This window comes from Salvelinus sp. IW2-2015, linkage group LG17 (assembly GCF_002910315.2).
Source record: "Salvelinus sp. IW2-2015 linkage group LG17, ASM291031v2, whole genome shotgun sequence".
Taxonomy (NCBI): Eukaryota; Metazoa; Chordata; class Actinopteri; order Salmoniformes; family Salmonidae; genus Salvelinus; species Salvelinus sp. IW2-2015.
The window spans coordinates 15,671,271-15,684,694 of record NC_036857.1 but is presented as its reverse complement, the minus strand read 5'-3'; the positions used below and the strand labels follow the sequence as shown (position 1 = coordinate 15,684,694).

Below are 13,424 nucleotides of genomic sequence, written 5' to 3'. Positions count from 1 at the left end.
CAATAGTTGTTCTTCTTTGCGAGGCATTGGAAAACCTCGCTGGTCTTTGCTGTTGAATCTGTGCTTGAAATTTACTGCTCAACTGAGTGACCTTACAGATAATTGTATGTGTGGGGTAAAGAGATGAGGTAGTCAGTCAAAAATAATGGTAAACACAATTATTGCACACAGAGTTAGTCCATGCAACTTATTATTTGACTTGTTAAGCACATTTTTACTCCTGAAGTTATTTAGATTGCCATAACAAACGGGTTGAATACTTATTGACTCAAGACATTTCAGCTTTTCATTTTTTATTAATTTGTAAAACAATTAATTAAAAAAACATAATTCCACGTTGACATTATGGGGTGTATAGATGAGTGACACAACATCTACATTTAAGCCATTTGAAATGTTAGCTGTAACACAACAAAATGTGGATAAAGTCAAGGGCTGTGAATACTTTCTGAAGGCACTGTAATTCTTGTGTCAATGTATCAGAAGGCGTTATGTAAGCAGCCTCATATGACTCTATTTGTTCAGCAAATTGTGACATTTCTTGTTTGCCAGTTTCGTCTGTAATGACGTCAAATCCCAGCTGGCACACCAGTTGGCATAGGGATGGTAGGTATCTTACACTTTAGTAACACTGCAGTGTAGATGAACAAGAGTGAAATCTTAAACCAATACCAGGGATCCCTTAAATAGAGATTCCTACCTCAATGGCACTCACCTGGATAAATAAAAGATTGATAAATAACAGTGTACAACAAAGTTTGTGTTCACAACAAAGTCTGTGATGGCAACACAGTGCTTCCAGGTTTCGTTTATATCAGATTTACATCCCTTTTCTGGGAAACGTGAGTTGATTGAAACAAAAAAAGAACTGGCCCTAACAATCTGTACTTCATTTTGTAATGAAGGAAAGCGTTAAATCAATTATGAGTTGTATGCAGAAGGACTTCAAGGTAGATCTGCCAAGTAAACCAAGCCCTACTGAAAGAGTAATGGTAACAGCCCACTTTTCCAAATCCTGTTGTGTCAGAAACATTGAGCAAGGTGATTTGATTTCACCTGTTTACAGTATGGTTGTCCTCATTCAAATGCTATTGACAGGACTTATATTGGAAGGAATTCTATTGGAAGGAATTCCAAAGTAGTCAGGAGTCTCATTACTGGCAATGCAACCTGAGCCGTCAAATGAAATGACACATGCAGTGAGAGAGTGGTGCTATGGATTCCTCTGGTGGGAAGCAGACATGTGGTCCCATAGTGACAGACAACTTGACAACTCCCACAGTTACCCTAGAGTCTAGGCTTCACTTTGCAACGTGCAAATTCCCCAAACCGTTTTCAACGTATGTCAAACCTGACTGTTTACATTTTTCTGTCTATCATCTGGAATGGCATCCAAAAGACAAGTTGTTCATTTATCTAAGGTACATCTTTTTATCCTTTTTCAGATTGGAACTTTAGCCTCCTTGTGAATCCTTCAATGTTTTCCTCCAGTCAGTGAAGAACCATCAGTCACACCCAGCTCTCTTTGTATCAGCAAAAAACAATATGGAACTCCAAAAGCTATCAAATGGTCACCACCATGGCTTCGTCCCTTTGGAAAATGGGTATGTGTCCTCTTTGACTGCACATATTGCTACCTGGCATGCATGATAATATCATTCCGCCAGTTGTGTGCATGATAGTATTTTGATTTCAAAAAGGCCACCAAGATTCCACAAATTCCAAGGATATTTGTGTTTGTTTTCTGACAGACAAGACTATTACCACCCTTTATTTGTCACTGTTTGTGTAAATGAAATGTCTACAGTCTAGATTGACATGGTCTTGTGATGGTTGTCAACTAATGCAAATTCAACATGAAAGCAAAAAAACATTTCACCATGACATTGGATTTAGGTTAAAAGTTGGGAGAAAAAAAGACAACACTTTCCACGTTGATTCAACATCATCACATTGATTTATTTTATTGAAATAACATGGAAACAACTAGTTTTTTGCCCAKTTTTTTTTTTGTTGCACAGAAATGTATTGTTATGTTTGTTCGGCTATTTTGAGCAGATGAACAAGTTAAATGAAATCCACTGTCATTATGGTTTTGCAGAAAATGTATCATATTTGTGTTGAAAACCTGGAAAAATACCTGTGAAAACATGCTTTTTGTAAACACTAGTATACCTCAGATGCATTTTAAACATTTAAATGGATACAGTACTCTTTCAAGGACAGCATTTTCAAGCACCCAGTGGATTATAATGATACTTTGCTTGGCTGAAGTTGGACATTAATGAAATTGAGTGTTGTTTAACCTTATAGTTTCTATATTTCCTTGGTTTGATTGACTTCATAGTATCCTGCAGGCGGAAGAGGAAGAGGAGATGTTACCACATAAGAGTGATGGGACCAAGAAGCCCCAGTTTACAGATGTGAGTATGAAGAGCTATGGCAACAGCTTTGGAGCTGGCAGTCATCCTTTTTATGCTGAGATGTCATGTCATGAAATGTCATCATGAGGAGTTATAACAACGTACATTCGTGTCTTTGTGTCCTTGGCAGTTTGAGGGGAAAACCTCTTTCGGAATGTCCGTCTTTAACCTCAGTAACGCCATAATGGGGAGTGGAATTCTAGGACTGTCGTACGCCATGTCAAACACAGGCATTGTTCTCTTTATGTAAGTACAGCAACACATTATGTCCCTATGTGATTCCTTGATGTGACAACAGACAAATTAGTACACACACCCCCACCAAGTTAAATATTACACAGCTCTTGGCAGGACAACATTTTTGGGGGAAGGATTATTTGTCTCATATTTTTTGTTGTTGTCAAAAGGTCACAGATCCTCCCGATATGGTTTGATACACACTGTTACTGCACAACACATAGCAACAATGTTACCAAAACACTACAGTGGAATCCTGACAAAAATTATATGAAAAAGTAGTCAATCTAATGTTTAACATTTACGGTCCTCAAATGGTTAAAAGAACAGTGGCGAAGAGTGGTGTGCGTTGGTGTGTCCATATGTCATTTTTATGGTGAGATTTGAGACACATGGGACTCCTAAATCAGATTTCAGGAGTTAAATATAGCAAAGAGTCGGCTGATGAATCATAGCTTAGGTGTGAGCACACCACAGATATGGCTCCCCAGCATGCTTTGCACTTTGGGTTGCTCACATTCACGTCAGGTTCAGTCAGAAGTCAAGAATTGTTTAAATGTTTATGAATAAATAATTTGTCCATTGTGCCAATCAATTTGCTGTCACAGGAGGGCAGTCTATTCTTGTAGAGTTTACTGTGTTTGTTTGATGCATCTGTGAAGCAGTGGGCTGACCATGGGATTCATTATTTTAACATTGGCTGAATCCACATGAAATAAATTATGTTGTTTACCTTTCCAAAATCTCTAAGTCAGTTGTTTGTGCTCTGCAGAATCCTATTGACATGTATCGCCTGTCTGTCCAGCTACTCGGTTCACCTCCTGCTTAAGAGTGCTGGAGTTGTGGGTGAGTATGTGTTACTTAGGATCACCCTTAGGAATCAAAGACAAATTGAAAGCTGAATCACAAAGTTTATCATAACAAGATGAGAAAAGTGAACTGACTTTTCTGTCAACAAACTTTCCCTCTGCATTTGGACCATTGAAAAACTTGTGATTTTACCCCTCCACAAATGCCTGACAGAAATGCCCAGCTTTTTTTATAGACAAACCTAAAGTAGGGATCCACCATATGAACCAAGTTGTCTGTAGTTGTTGGTTCGCTGGTGTCACATATACAAAACTGTATGCACTCACTGTTGCTTTAGATAAAAGTGTCTTCTAATGTCATGGCATATAGATCCTGTCCCATGTCTACTCTTTAACAGACTAATATCTTGTTTGTCTGTTCAGGTATTCGTGCGTATGAACAGCTGGGCTTCCGGGCTTTTGGACACCCAGGAAAAATAGCAGCGGGTGTCATTATAACCTTTCACAACATTGGTGGTAAGTACCTAGGAGGAGGAATTGGGTCATTGAGTTTGATTGAATAGGACCCTCTGTCCATAAAAGTGAAAAAACATTTTGCCCCTCTAATACAGTAATATATTCACCCACTAGCACTAACACATAGTATCTGTTTTGAAGAGAACCACATGGGCAAATATAAATGCACTCATGGCTTCACTGCACTCATGGATTTCATGGCTCATAAAGGTTTTAGTGGTTCATGACAGAAAGTTTTCCTCCAATGTTTGTGTGATATTGCTAAGCATTTTTAGGCAAACTAAAATACAGGTAAAAATGGGCAGGGTGTGTCTGTTTTCTTATGATAATAGAAGTTAACAACTCTGAAATATGTTTAATCCCCTCCAGCAATGTCCAGTTACCTCTTCATTGTGAAGTATGAGTTACCTCTGGTCATTCAAGCCTTCCTGGGCTTGTCATCAAACACTGGGTAAGTGGAGCAGCACCTTGCCACAACTTTCAGTGTAGCAAACTAACATGAGGACTATTGTCTTCGGCACACTTACTGATGTATGTTTAATTAAGGCCAGGAGTTTTTCTTGACAACGTTACTTGTCCACGAAAACACTGCTCCTGAGAGGCGCAGCGGTCTAAGGCACTGCATCTCAGTGCTGGAGGCGTCACTACAGACACCCTGGTTTGATTCCAGGCTGTATCACAACCGGCCGTGATTGGGAGTCCCATAGGGCGGCGCACAATTGGCCCAGCGTCGTCCGGGTTTGGCCGGTGTAGGCCGTCATTGTAAATAAGAATTTGTTCTTAACTGACTTGCCTAGTTAAATAAATGAAATTAAATAAAAAAATTAGGGGGTGTAACATGCAACAAGCTAGCTGTTAAAATCCCCATAAACCCAGATTACTCTTTCCTGATTGATCCCTCTCTGGAACCAATCAGAGCTAAACTCCTATAGTTAGGACTGGACTTTCACCCCCATCTAATCTTTATTATCTGTCCATTGTACCATCCTCATTCCTCTTCACTGCCATCCCAAACTAGTCAACCCTCCCAATATTTGGTGCTAAAACCCAGGATTGGCTAATGCATTATACATGGACCCAGCAAAATATGCCGCACCTTACGATCCCTACACCTACTTCCAGGTCTCCAGTGCTTACCCCCAGGTCCCTAAACTGTATTAGCCATCCCACCAGAACCACACGCCATTTTTACCTAACATTGCATCAATTGCCCCTAAACAGTATGTTTCCTAGTATAGTCTACATTGCATGCCATAATGAACCTAGAAGTAATTAACTTTTGTGTCTGACTACGTTTTTGTTTTTTGTTAATGTTTTAAATTAGAGATTGGTTCCTGAATGGGAATTACCTCATCATCATCGTCAGTGTGTGCGTCATCCTCCCACTTGCCCTGATGAGACAACTGGGTATGTGACTGACCTCATAATGACCTTTGACTTTTCCTCATGGCTGCTAATGACCTCACTGGCTGTCAATCTTTCAGTCAGCGCCTATTTATTCATAAAACAAAACATTTGGATGACTATAGACTCTGCTCTGTTAAGGATCTATTTTAGGCCAGGAGCAGACGTGTCCTGGAAACCAAACATTGTCAGCTGGGATGTGGGATGCTTGTTGTTGTTTTTGTTGTAGTAACAATCCTTGGTTGCATCTTGCAGGGTATTTGGGTTACACCAGTGGCTTCTCCCTCACCTGCATGGTCTTTTTCCTTTCCTCGGTGAGTGACTTTCTGATGACATCTGATGATGGATGTCTATACTGTATTATATGACAATATATATATATTATACAAGCAATCATACATTTCAATATTATATTCTGATGCGGCATATGCTTTTCACCTCCTGATGATTGGACTTCCATTGTCCATGCTCTGTTTTTAGTGATTCTTTACCATTGTTAATGTGTTAAATGTGTTAACAGTTTAGGGCATGAGTCATGACTAAAGACTGTGGTACTAATGTGCCCTCGACAATTTATGAGGAGATATTTATATCTTGTGCCACTCTACCTCACATGACATTTCATGTTAGCTCCTGTTTCGTATACTCACTGCCAGCCAGGCCTTGTTGTACAATGGTGAAATTAGCTAAGAACATGGATACGTTAACTTTCTGAAATAGGTTATTGTCTGATTATGTTGACATACAAAGAAAAAGGGGGGGAAACATCATAAATTAACCACATTTGGCCAAATTATTATTTTAATATTGTAATATGTTAAAACTATAGTTAAAATGTTTGAAACTGTTCAATGTTGCTTGAATACTTGAGCACAATCCTAGATTACACTACTGTGCATGTTGTTGTTTAAAATGCCTTACTGCAGAAAGGTACATTGTTAATGTGACAAATTCTATCGTTGACCTTGATCAATTAGCAAAAGCAGAAGGATGAATGAGGCTTTGGACAGGAATTCACAAGTTAACTAGAGATATGTCTAGGGCTCCCGAGTGGCGCAGCGATCTAAGGCACTGCATCTCAGTGCTGGAGGCGTCACTACAGACCCTGGTTCGATTCCAGGCTSTATCACAAACGGCCGTGATTGGGAGTCCCATAGGGCGGCGCACATTGTAAATAAGAATTTGTTCTTAACTGACTTGCCTTGTTAAATAAAGGTTATAAAAAATAAATACAAAATGTGATCATGGTTGTCAGCTATAGAGGATTGATATATTTCTGCTGACATCTCACCACTCTCTCTCTCCTCTCTACCTCTCGCTTCTCTCTCTCTTTCTCTCTCTCTCAAGGTCATATACAAGAAGTTCAACATCCCCTGCCCCCTGGTGCCAAATGGCAGCAATCACACAACAATTATCAACACCACCATGGAAGAGGAGGGACAGTGTGAAGGCAAAATGTTCACCATAAACCAGGAGGTTAAAATATATGTTTTAGTGTTTATTCCACATCACCTCTGCTCTTAGGTTCTTACTCTGCTACAATACAACCACATAAGGTTAGGAGCTATTTGCAGTTGGAGCACATGTCATTCAATATGCTAATGACTTTGTGCATCCATGCACATATCATGTTACAGCCAGTGCAACTGGTTGTCCATGTGTATTGAAGCAGAGCAGAACCAGCGTGGCACAAATGTCCACACGGTCTTGTGAGTTTACTCAAGCACTCCTTGTGCGATGCTGCTAATTTAACTTATCCTTTATATGGTTTCCAGACGGCGTATACCATCCCCATCTTGGCGTTCGCCTTTGTTTGTCACCCTGAGGTGCTTCCCATTTACACTGAACTCAAAAAGTAAGTTCATAAAACAATATGAACACCCAATTTGTTCCCTTCACACATCACCATGTTGATATGACAACCTTTATCCTTCTTTACCGATACTAAATTGCACTACAACACATACAGTTGAAGTCGGAAGATTACATGCACTTAGGTTGGAGTCATTAAAACTCGTTTTTCAACCACTCCACAAATTTCTTGTTAACAAACTATAGTTTTGGCAAGTCGGTTAGGACATCTACTTTGTGCATGACACAAGTAATTTTTCCAACAATTGTTTACAGACAGATTATTTCACTTATAATTCACTGTATCACAATTCCAGTGGGTCAGATGTTTACATACACTAAGTTGACTGTGCCTTTAAACAGCTTGGAAAATTCCAGAAAATGATGTCATGGCTTTAGAAGCTTCTGATAGGCTAATTGACATCAATTGAGAATTGTACCTGTGGATGTATTTCAAGGCCTACCTTCAAACTCAGTGCCTCTTTGCTTGACATCATGGGAAAATAAAAAGAAATCAGCCAAGACCTCAGAAGAAAAATGGTAGACCTCCACAAGTCTGGTTCATCCTTGGGAGCAATTTCCAAATGCCTGAAGGTACAACATTCATCTGTACAAAAAATACTATGCAAGTATAAACACCATGGGACCACGCAGCTGTCATACCGCTCAGGAAGGAGATGCATTCTGTCTCCTAGAGATGAACGTATTTTGGTGCGAAAAGTGCAGATCAATCCCAGAACAACAGCAAAGGACTTTGTGAAGATGCTGGAGGAAACCAGTACAAAAGTATCTATTTCCACAGTAAAACACGTCCTATATCGACATAACCTGAAAGGCCGCTCAGCAAGGAAGAAGCCACTGCTCCAAAACCGGCATAAAAAAGCCAGACAACGGTTTGCAGCTGCACATGGGGACAAAGATCGTACTTTTTGGAGAAATGTCCTCTGGTCTGATGAAAAAAAAATAGAACTGTTTGGCCATAATGACCATCATTATGTTTGGAGGAAAAAGGGTGAGGCTTGCAAGCCGAAGAACACCATCCCAACCGTGAAGCACGGGGGTGGAAGCATCATGTTGTGGGGGTGCTTTGCTGCAGGAGGGACTGGTGCACTTCACAACATAGATGGACTTATGAGAAAGGAAAATGATGTGGATATATTGAAGCAACATCTCAAGACATCAGTCAGGAAGTTAAAGCTTGGTCGCAAATTGGTCTTCCAAATAGACAATGACCCCAAGCATACTTCCAAAGTTGTGGCAAAATTGCTTAAGGACAACAAAGTTAAGGTATTAGAGTGGCCATCACAAAGCCCTGACCTCAATCCCATAGAACATTTGTGGGCAGAACTGAAAAAGCGTGTGCAAGCAAGGAGGCCTACAAACCTGACTCAGTTACACCAGCTCTGTCAGGAGGAATGGGCCAAAATTCACCCAACTTATTGTGGGAAGCTTGTGGAAGGCTACCCAAGACATTTGACCCAAGTTAAACAATTTAAAGGCAACGCTACCAAATACTAATTGAGTGTATGTAAACTTCTGACCCACTGGGAATGTGATGAAAGAAATAAAAGCTGAAATAAATCCTTCTCACTACTATTATTCTGACATTTCACATTCTTATAATAAAGTGGTGATCCTAACTGACCAAAGACGGGGTATTTTTACTAGGATTAAATGTCAAGAATTGTGAAACATTTAAACTCAGTTTATTTGGCTAAGGTGTATGTAAACTTCCGACTTCAACTGTACACATGTACCTACACCTGTTGGCTTTTGATTAAATCAAGGGACATTTTTAATATAATAAATGTAACATTAGTTGTGTAATCCCTCTACCTCATTAATAGACAAAAAAACTGCTTTCTTTCCACCAAAGCGCAACGAAGAGGCGCATGCAGGGTATTGCTAATGTGTCCATCATGGGCATGTTTGTCATGTACCTCCTCACTGCCATCTTTGGTTACCTCACCTTCTACGGTAAGATCAGGGCTTCAAGACGGCTTTAGTCGTATTCACGCTACAGAAAGAAATGTTGCTTTCAGAATATCAAAAGATACTCAATTTGTGTGTGTGTGCATATATATATTTATGTAGTGAACACGGAATCTGAGCTCCTGCACACCTACAGCAAAGTGGACCCCCTGGACACCCTGATCCTGTGTGTGCGTGTGGCCGTGCTGGTGGCAGTCACCCTTACTGTCCCTGTGGTCCTCTTTCCTGTAAGAGCCTCCTCTCATTAGCTCTAATTACGTACTCTAATTCAGTGGTTCCTGAACTGGGAACCACCCTGGGGGTCTGTGGAGGTACTACAGGGGGTTCTGTGCCAAGATCTCTTTTTATTCTAAATAAATATTGCTAGCAACAACAGATGAAAGAAATTTGGCTAATGGGTCTGTGAAACAAGTTTAGAGGGCAATACAATACAATACACTGCAATATTATTAATCTACAATATAGGCTACCCTTAGATGCACAGTTGGGCCTGGGAGGCTCACAGGGATCCACAGTACTCCATCAATGATCCAGTTTTCAACTCAAGTTTCTTGTATTTCGTAAAATTGTCATTTTAAACATAAATGCACTGTAGTTTAAGCTTTAAACCTGCAAAATTGTCTCTCTGCCCCATGGGAAAATGTGTAGAATTGCAGGAAATTACCTTGAAAACTCCTCAGTTTTCTCTCCGATGCAAAGAGGGGTGCCTTTAAAATGTTATTTCCCAGGGCCCGAGGCTTGGTTAGCCCGGAATGCTATTTTTATCGCACTCTAAAGTCGGAGTTATGTTCTGATTTTAAGGGGGTCCCTGATGAATTTGCTATCACAAAAGAGGTCCCCGGCCGCAAAAAGTTTGGGAACCCCTGCTATTATTACTGTATTTCTAAGGACGCTTCCAATGGTTTTCATTTCAAATATTGTTTGCATTTCAAAACCAACATAGCCTAGATACTGTATATATCAATTTCTCTCTAAATGTTAAGCTACTGAATGTTAAGCTACATCCGTTATTATGCTTAGAATAACTGATGCTGGCTTGTACAGTACATCCTATAATCTCTATTTAACCCAGAGTTGGTATTGGTAGGAAAGTGTATGGAATGTAATTTCATCAATTGGGTCTTTAGTTTAGGTTGATTGACTTTAAACATACCTTATAACTGACACTCGACAGCCATGTTGCAAGTTTCACTGTAGATACTCCCCTGAGTCCTCTTTCTCTCCAGATTCGCAGAGCCATTCTCCAGCTCCTGTTCCCAGAGAAACCATTCCACTGGGCACGCCACATCACCATTGCCCTGTGTCTCCTCTTCGTGGTCAACGTTCTTGTAATCCTTGTGCCCAATATCCGAGACATCTTTGGCATCATTGGTGAGACTCCGAAAAAAAGCACTCATATGCTCATGAGTATAGGCTACAACAGTTCTTGCCATCCAGTCTCAGATGCTTTTTCTCTACATACTCACCAATCAACCTGACATGCCATGTCTCATCATCACCCTTAACACTACAGGAAGGACAGTTTACATTACATATGTCTCATACAAGAGTACTGACCAGAGGACTAACTCATTGTCTCATTTGGCTGTCCAGGGGCCACCACTGCACCTAGTCTGATCTTCATCCTCCCAGGATTATTCTACCTCCGCATTGTTCCCACCGAACAAGAACCAATGAAGTCAAGACCAAAGATCACGGTAGGTTTTCACATGACATTCATTTTCCTGCCATTGTCTAGACATATTTATTAAAACTCTCCACACAATCCTCAGGTTTTCGGAGTGTTTGGGTGGTATCACAATGGGTTCTGGAAAGAACTTCCGAAACCCCGGTTTGTGTCAAGATTTTATTTTTTTACATTCATGACTGTAAGGTGAATTCCAACAACTCTTTCTCTGGCTGGTTTCAGGCTGCCTGTTTTACAGCCATGGGCTTCATCTTCATGTCAATGAGCCTGACGTTCATCATCATCGACTGGACGACCGGAGAGAAACGAGCTGGAGGTAGCCATTAGAGCACATCCGTTGACGTAGGGGTCCAAACGCCACAGCAGCATGCCCTGTCGCCGTGCCACTTCTTGATCACGTCTGGATTGTGAGGAAGATCAAACACGGTCGAAAGGCTGGACCCACATCATCATGAGTCTTACCATACCTGCGTCATGGTAAGACCGTTTACCCACCAATTCACATCAAAAGGACATGCTACTCTTCCATGGAGGCTAGTCTTTGAGGAACCCAGTGATGTCACTTTCTTTGTGGAAGAAGTTCTAGTCAGAGATGTCACCCAGGCAGTGTCAGAGGTGCTGATGAGGGTGTTGCCCATGGAAACCCCTAAACCACTACTTGCTGCGTGCGTCAAAAGCCATTAAGCTAGTACCTCGAATGAAGAGCATCTGGTGTAAAACAAAAGTGACAGAGATAGAAGAAGATGGGAGGGGTTAATTTTCTCTATACAAAGAGACTGGATCTCTTGAACTGTCAAGCTTCCCTCGCTACCCAACTGCCAAACAATTCACCCCACTGTTGTTTCTTGATCAAATATCAACAGTGGTTTAATCAACCAGCTTTAAGGAGAAGAGAAGAAAATGTTATTCTAAAATGGATTTACTTTTATGTCACTTCCGAAACCTACTTCACTATCCGTAGATTTGTTTATTGAACGTAATTTCAGCTAAATTTCTTGAGGTAATTGACTGGTAGTGTACAGTATTTCTCAGTAGCTGCAGACCATTTAAAAACGAAATGAGCCACTAATGATAAATCAATCACTTTTCAGCATGGTCTAACTATTTAAATTTTACCATGTTGCTTGATGCCAAGTAATGTATTTACTCACCTTTTCCAGTTATCAAATCAAAGTTTATTGTTCACGTACACAGTTTTGCAGATGTTATCACAGGTGCAGTGAAATGCTTATGCTTCTAGCTCCAACTATGCAGCAATATCTAGCAGTACAATAACCAGAGGTGTGTGCCCTCAGATTTGTCCTGTTTAAAAATGGTTTTGTTGTTGTTGTTGTTGCTTTTTTGTAATACTACCAGCCACTTAGCAATTTTATTGGCTTTAGCTAGCCCATATAGGTTCCCCATGTCCTACACTTATAACTAGCTAGTTAGATTAGCTAGCTTGTCTAAATAGCTTAACTGGTATGCCTGCTGGCAAGGTTGGTAGACTTTTAAAAAAGCAAGCAATAACTCATTGTACTGAATAAGACTCACATTCCTTTCCATCTTTTACCCAGATTTAGCAGATATGCAGAGAAGCATATTTCATTTCTTAAAAAAACAGCCCAAGAGGTATGCTTAGATATGCAGAAAAACATACACATTTTCCCCCACACAGAATTAAGCATAAATATTATGGTTGTAAATTGCAGGAAAAATCTGTTTCAACTATTTAAAAAAGGCTAAACATATCAAAACGAACAATATGAGAATGAGTAATGTCAGAGTCCGGAATATCCGGAATATAAATAAATATACAGTGCCAGTCAAAAGTTTGGACACACCTACTCACACCTACTCACACCTACACCTACTCATTCAATTTTGAAAAAACTATTTACTACATTGTAGAACAATAGTGAAGACATCAAAACTATGAAATAACACATATGGAATCATGTGTTAAAATGTGTTAAAAAAGTGTTAAACAAATCCAAATATATTTTAGATTTTAGAATCTTCAAAGTAGTCTTGATGACAGCTTTGCACACTCTTGGCATATTCTCAACCAGCTTCACCTGGAAAGTTTTTCCAACAGTCTTGAAGGAGTTCCCACATATGCTGAGCACTTGTTGGCTGCTTTTCCTTCACTCTGCGGTCCAACTCATCCCAAATCATCTCAATTGGGTTGAGGTCGGGTGATTGTGGAGGCCAGGTAATCTGATGCTCCATTCCATCACTCTCCTTCTTGGTCAAATAGCCCTTACACAGCCTGGAGGTGTGTTGGGTCATTGTCCTGTTGAAAAACAGATGATAGTCCCACTAAGCGCAAACCAGGTGGGATGGCGTATCGCTGCAGAATGTTGTGGTAGCCATGCTGGTTAAGTGTGCCTTGAATTCTAAATAAATCACTGACAGTGTCACCAGCAATGCACCCACACCATCACACCTCCTCCTCCATGCTTCACGGTGGGAACCACTCTGCGTCTCATAAAGACACAGCAGTTTGAACCCAAAATCAAAAAT

General features: G+C 40.3%; 1 protein-coding gene across 1 annotated transcript; it reads left to right on the top strand.

The window, feature by feature from the left end:
* Positions 1 to 1,451: 1,451 nt before the first annotated feature.
* Positions 1,452 to 11,722, top strand: LOC111977069 (sodium-coupled neutral amino acid transporter 3-like). The gene is made up of 15 exons (XM_024006352.2): positions 1,452 to 1,604; positions 2,348 to 2,423; positions 2,554 to 2,669; positions 3,433 to 3,506; positions 3,893 to 3,985; positions 4,355 to 4,436; positions 5,310 to 5,392; positions 5,645 to 5,703; positions 6,737 to 6,865; positions 7,165 to 7,244; positions 9,117 to 9,217; positions 9,335 to 9,459; positions 10,459 to 10,603; positions 10,826 to 10,929; positions 11,142 to 11,722. Exons 1-15 carry the CDS (start codon positions 1,546 to 1,548, stop codon positions 11,244 to 11,246), a joined length of 1,431 nt encoding a protein of 476 aa, XP_023862120.1. The 5' UTR covers positions 1,452 to 1,545; the 3' UTR covers positions 11,247 to 11,722.
* Positions 11,723 to 13,424: the final 1,702 nt, after the last annotated feature.

Coding starts and splice junctions, on each gene's coding strand:
- LOC111977069 (XM_024006352.2), top strand. CDS start 1,546: ATGGAACTCCAAAAGCTATCAAATGGTCACCACCATGGCTTCGTCCCT. Junction 6,866..7,164: donor TGTTCACCATAAACCAGGAG/GTTAAAATATAT, acceptor TATGGTTTCCAG/ACGGCGTATACCATCCCCAT. Junction 10,604..10,825: donor AGACATCTTTGGCATCATTG/GTGAGACTCCGA, acceptor TTGGCTGTCCAG/GGGCCACCACTGCACCTAGT.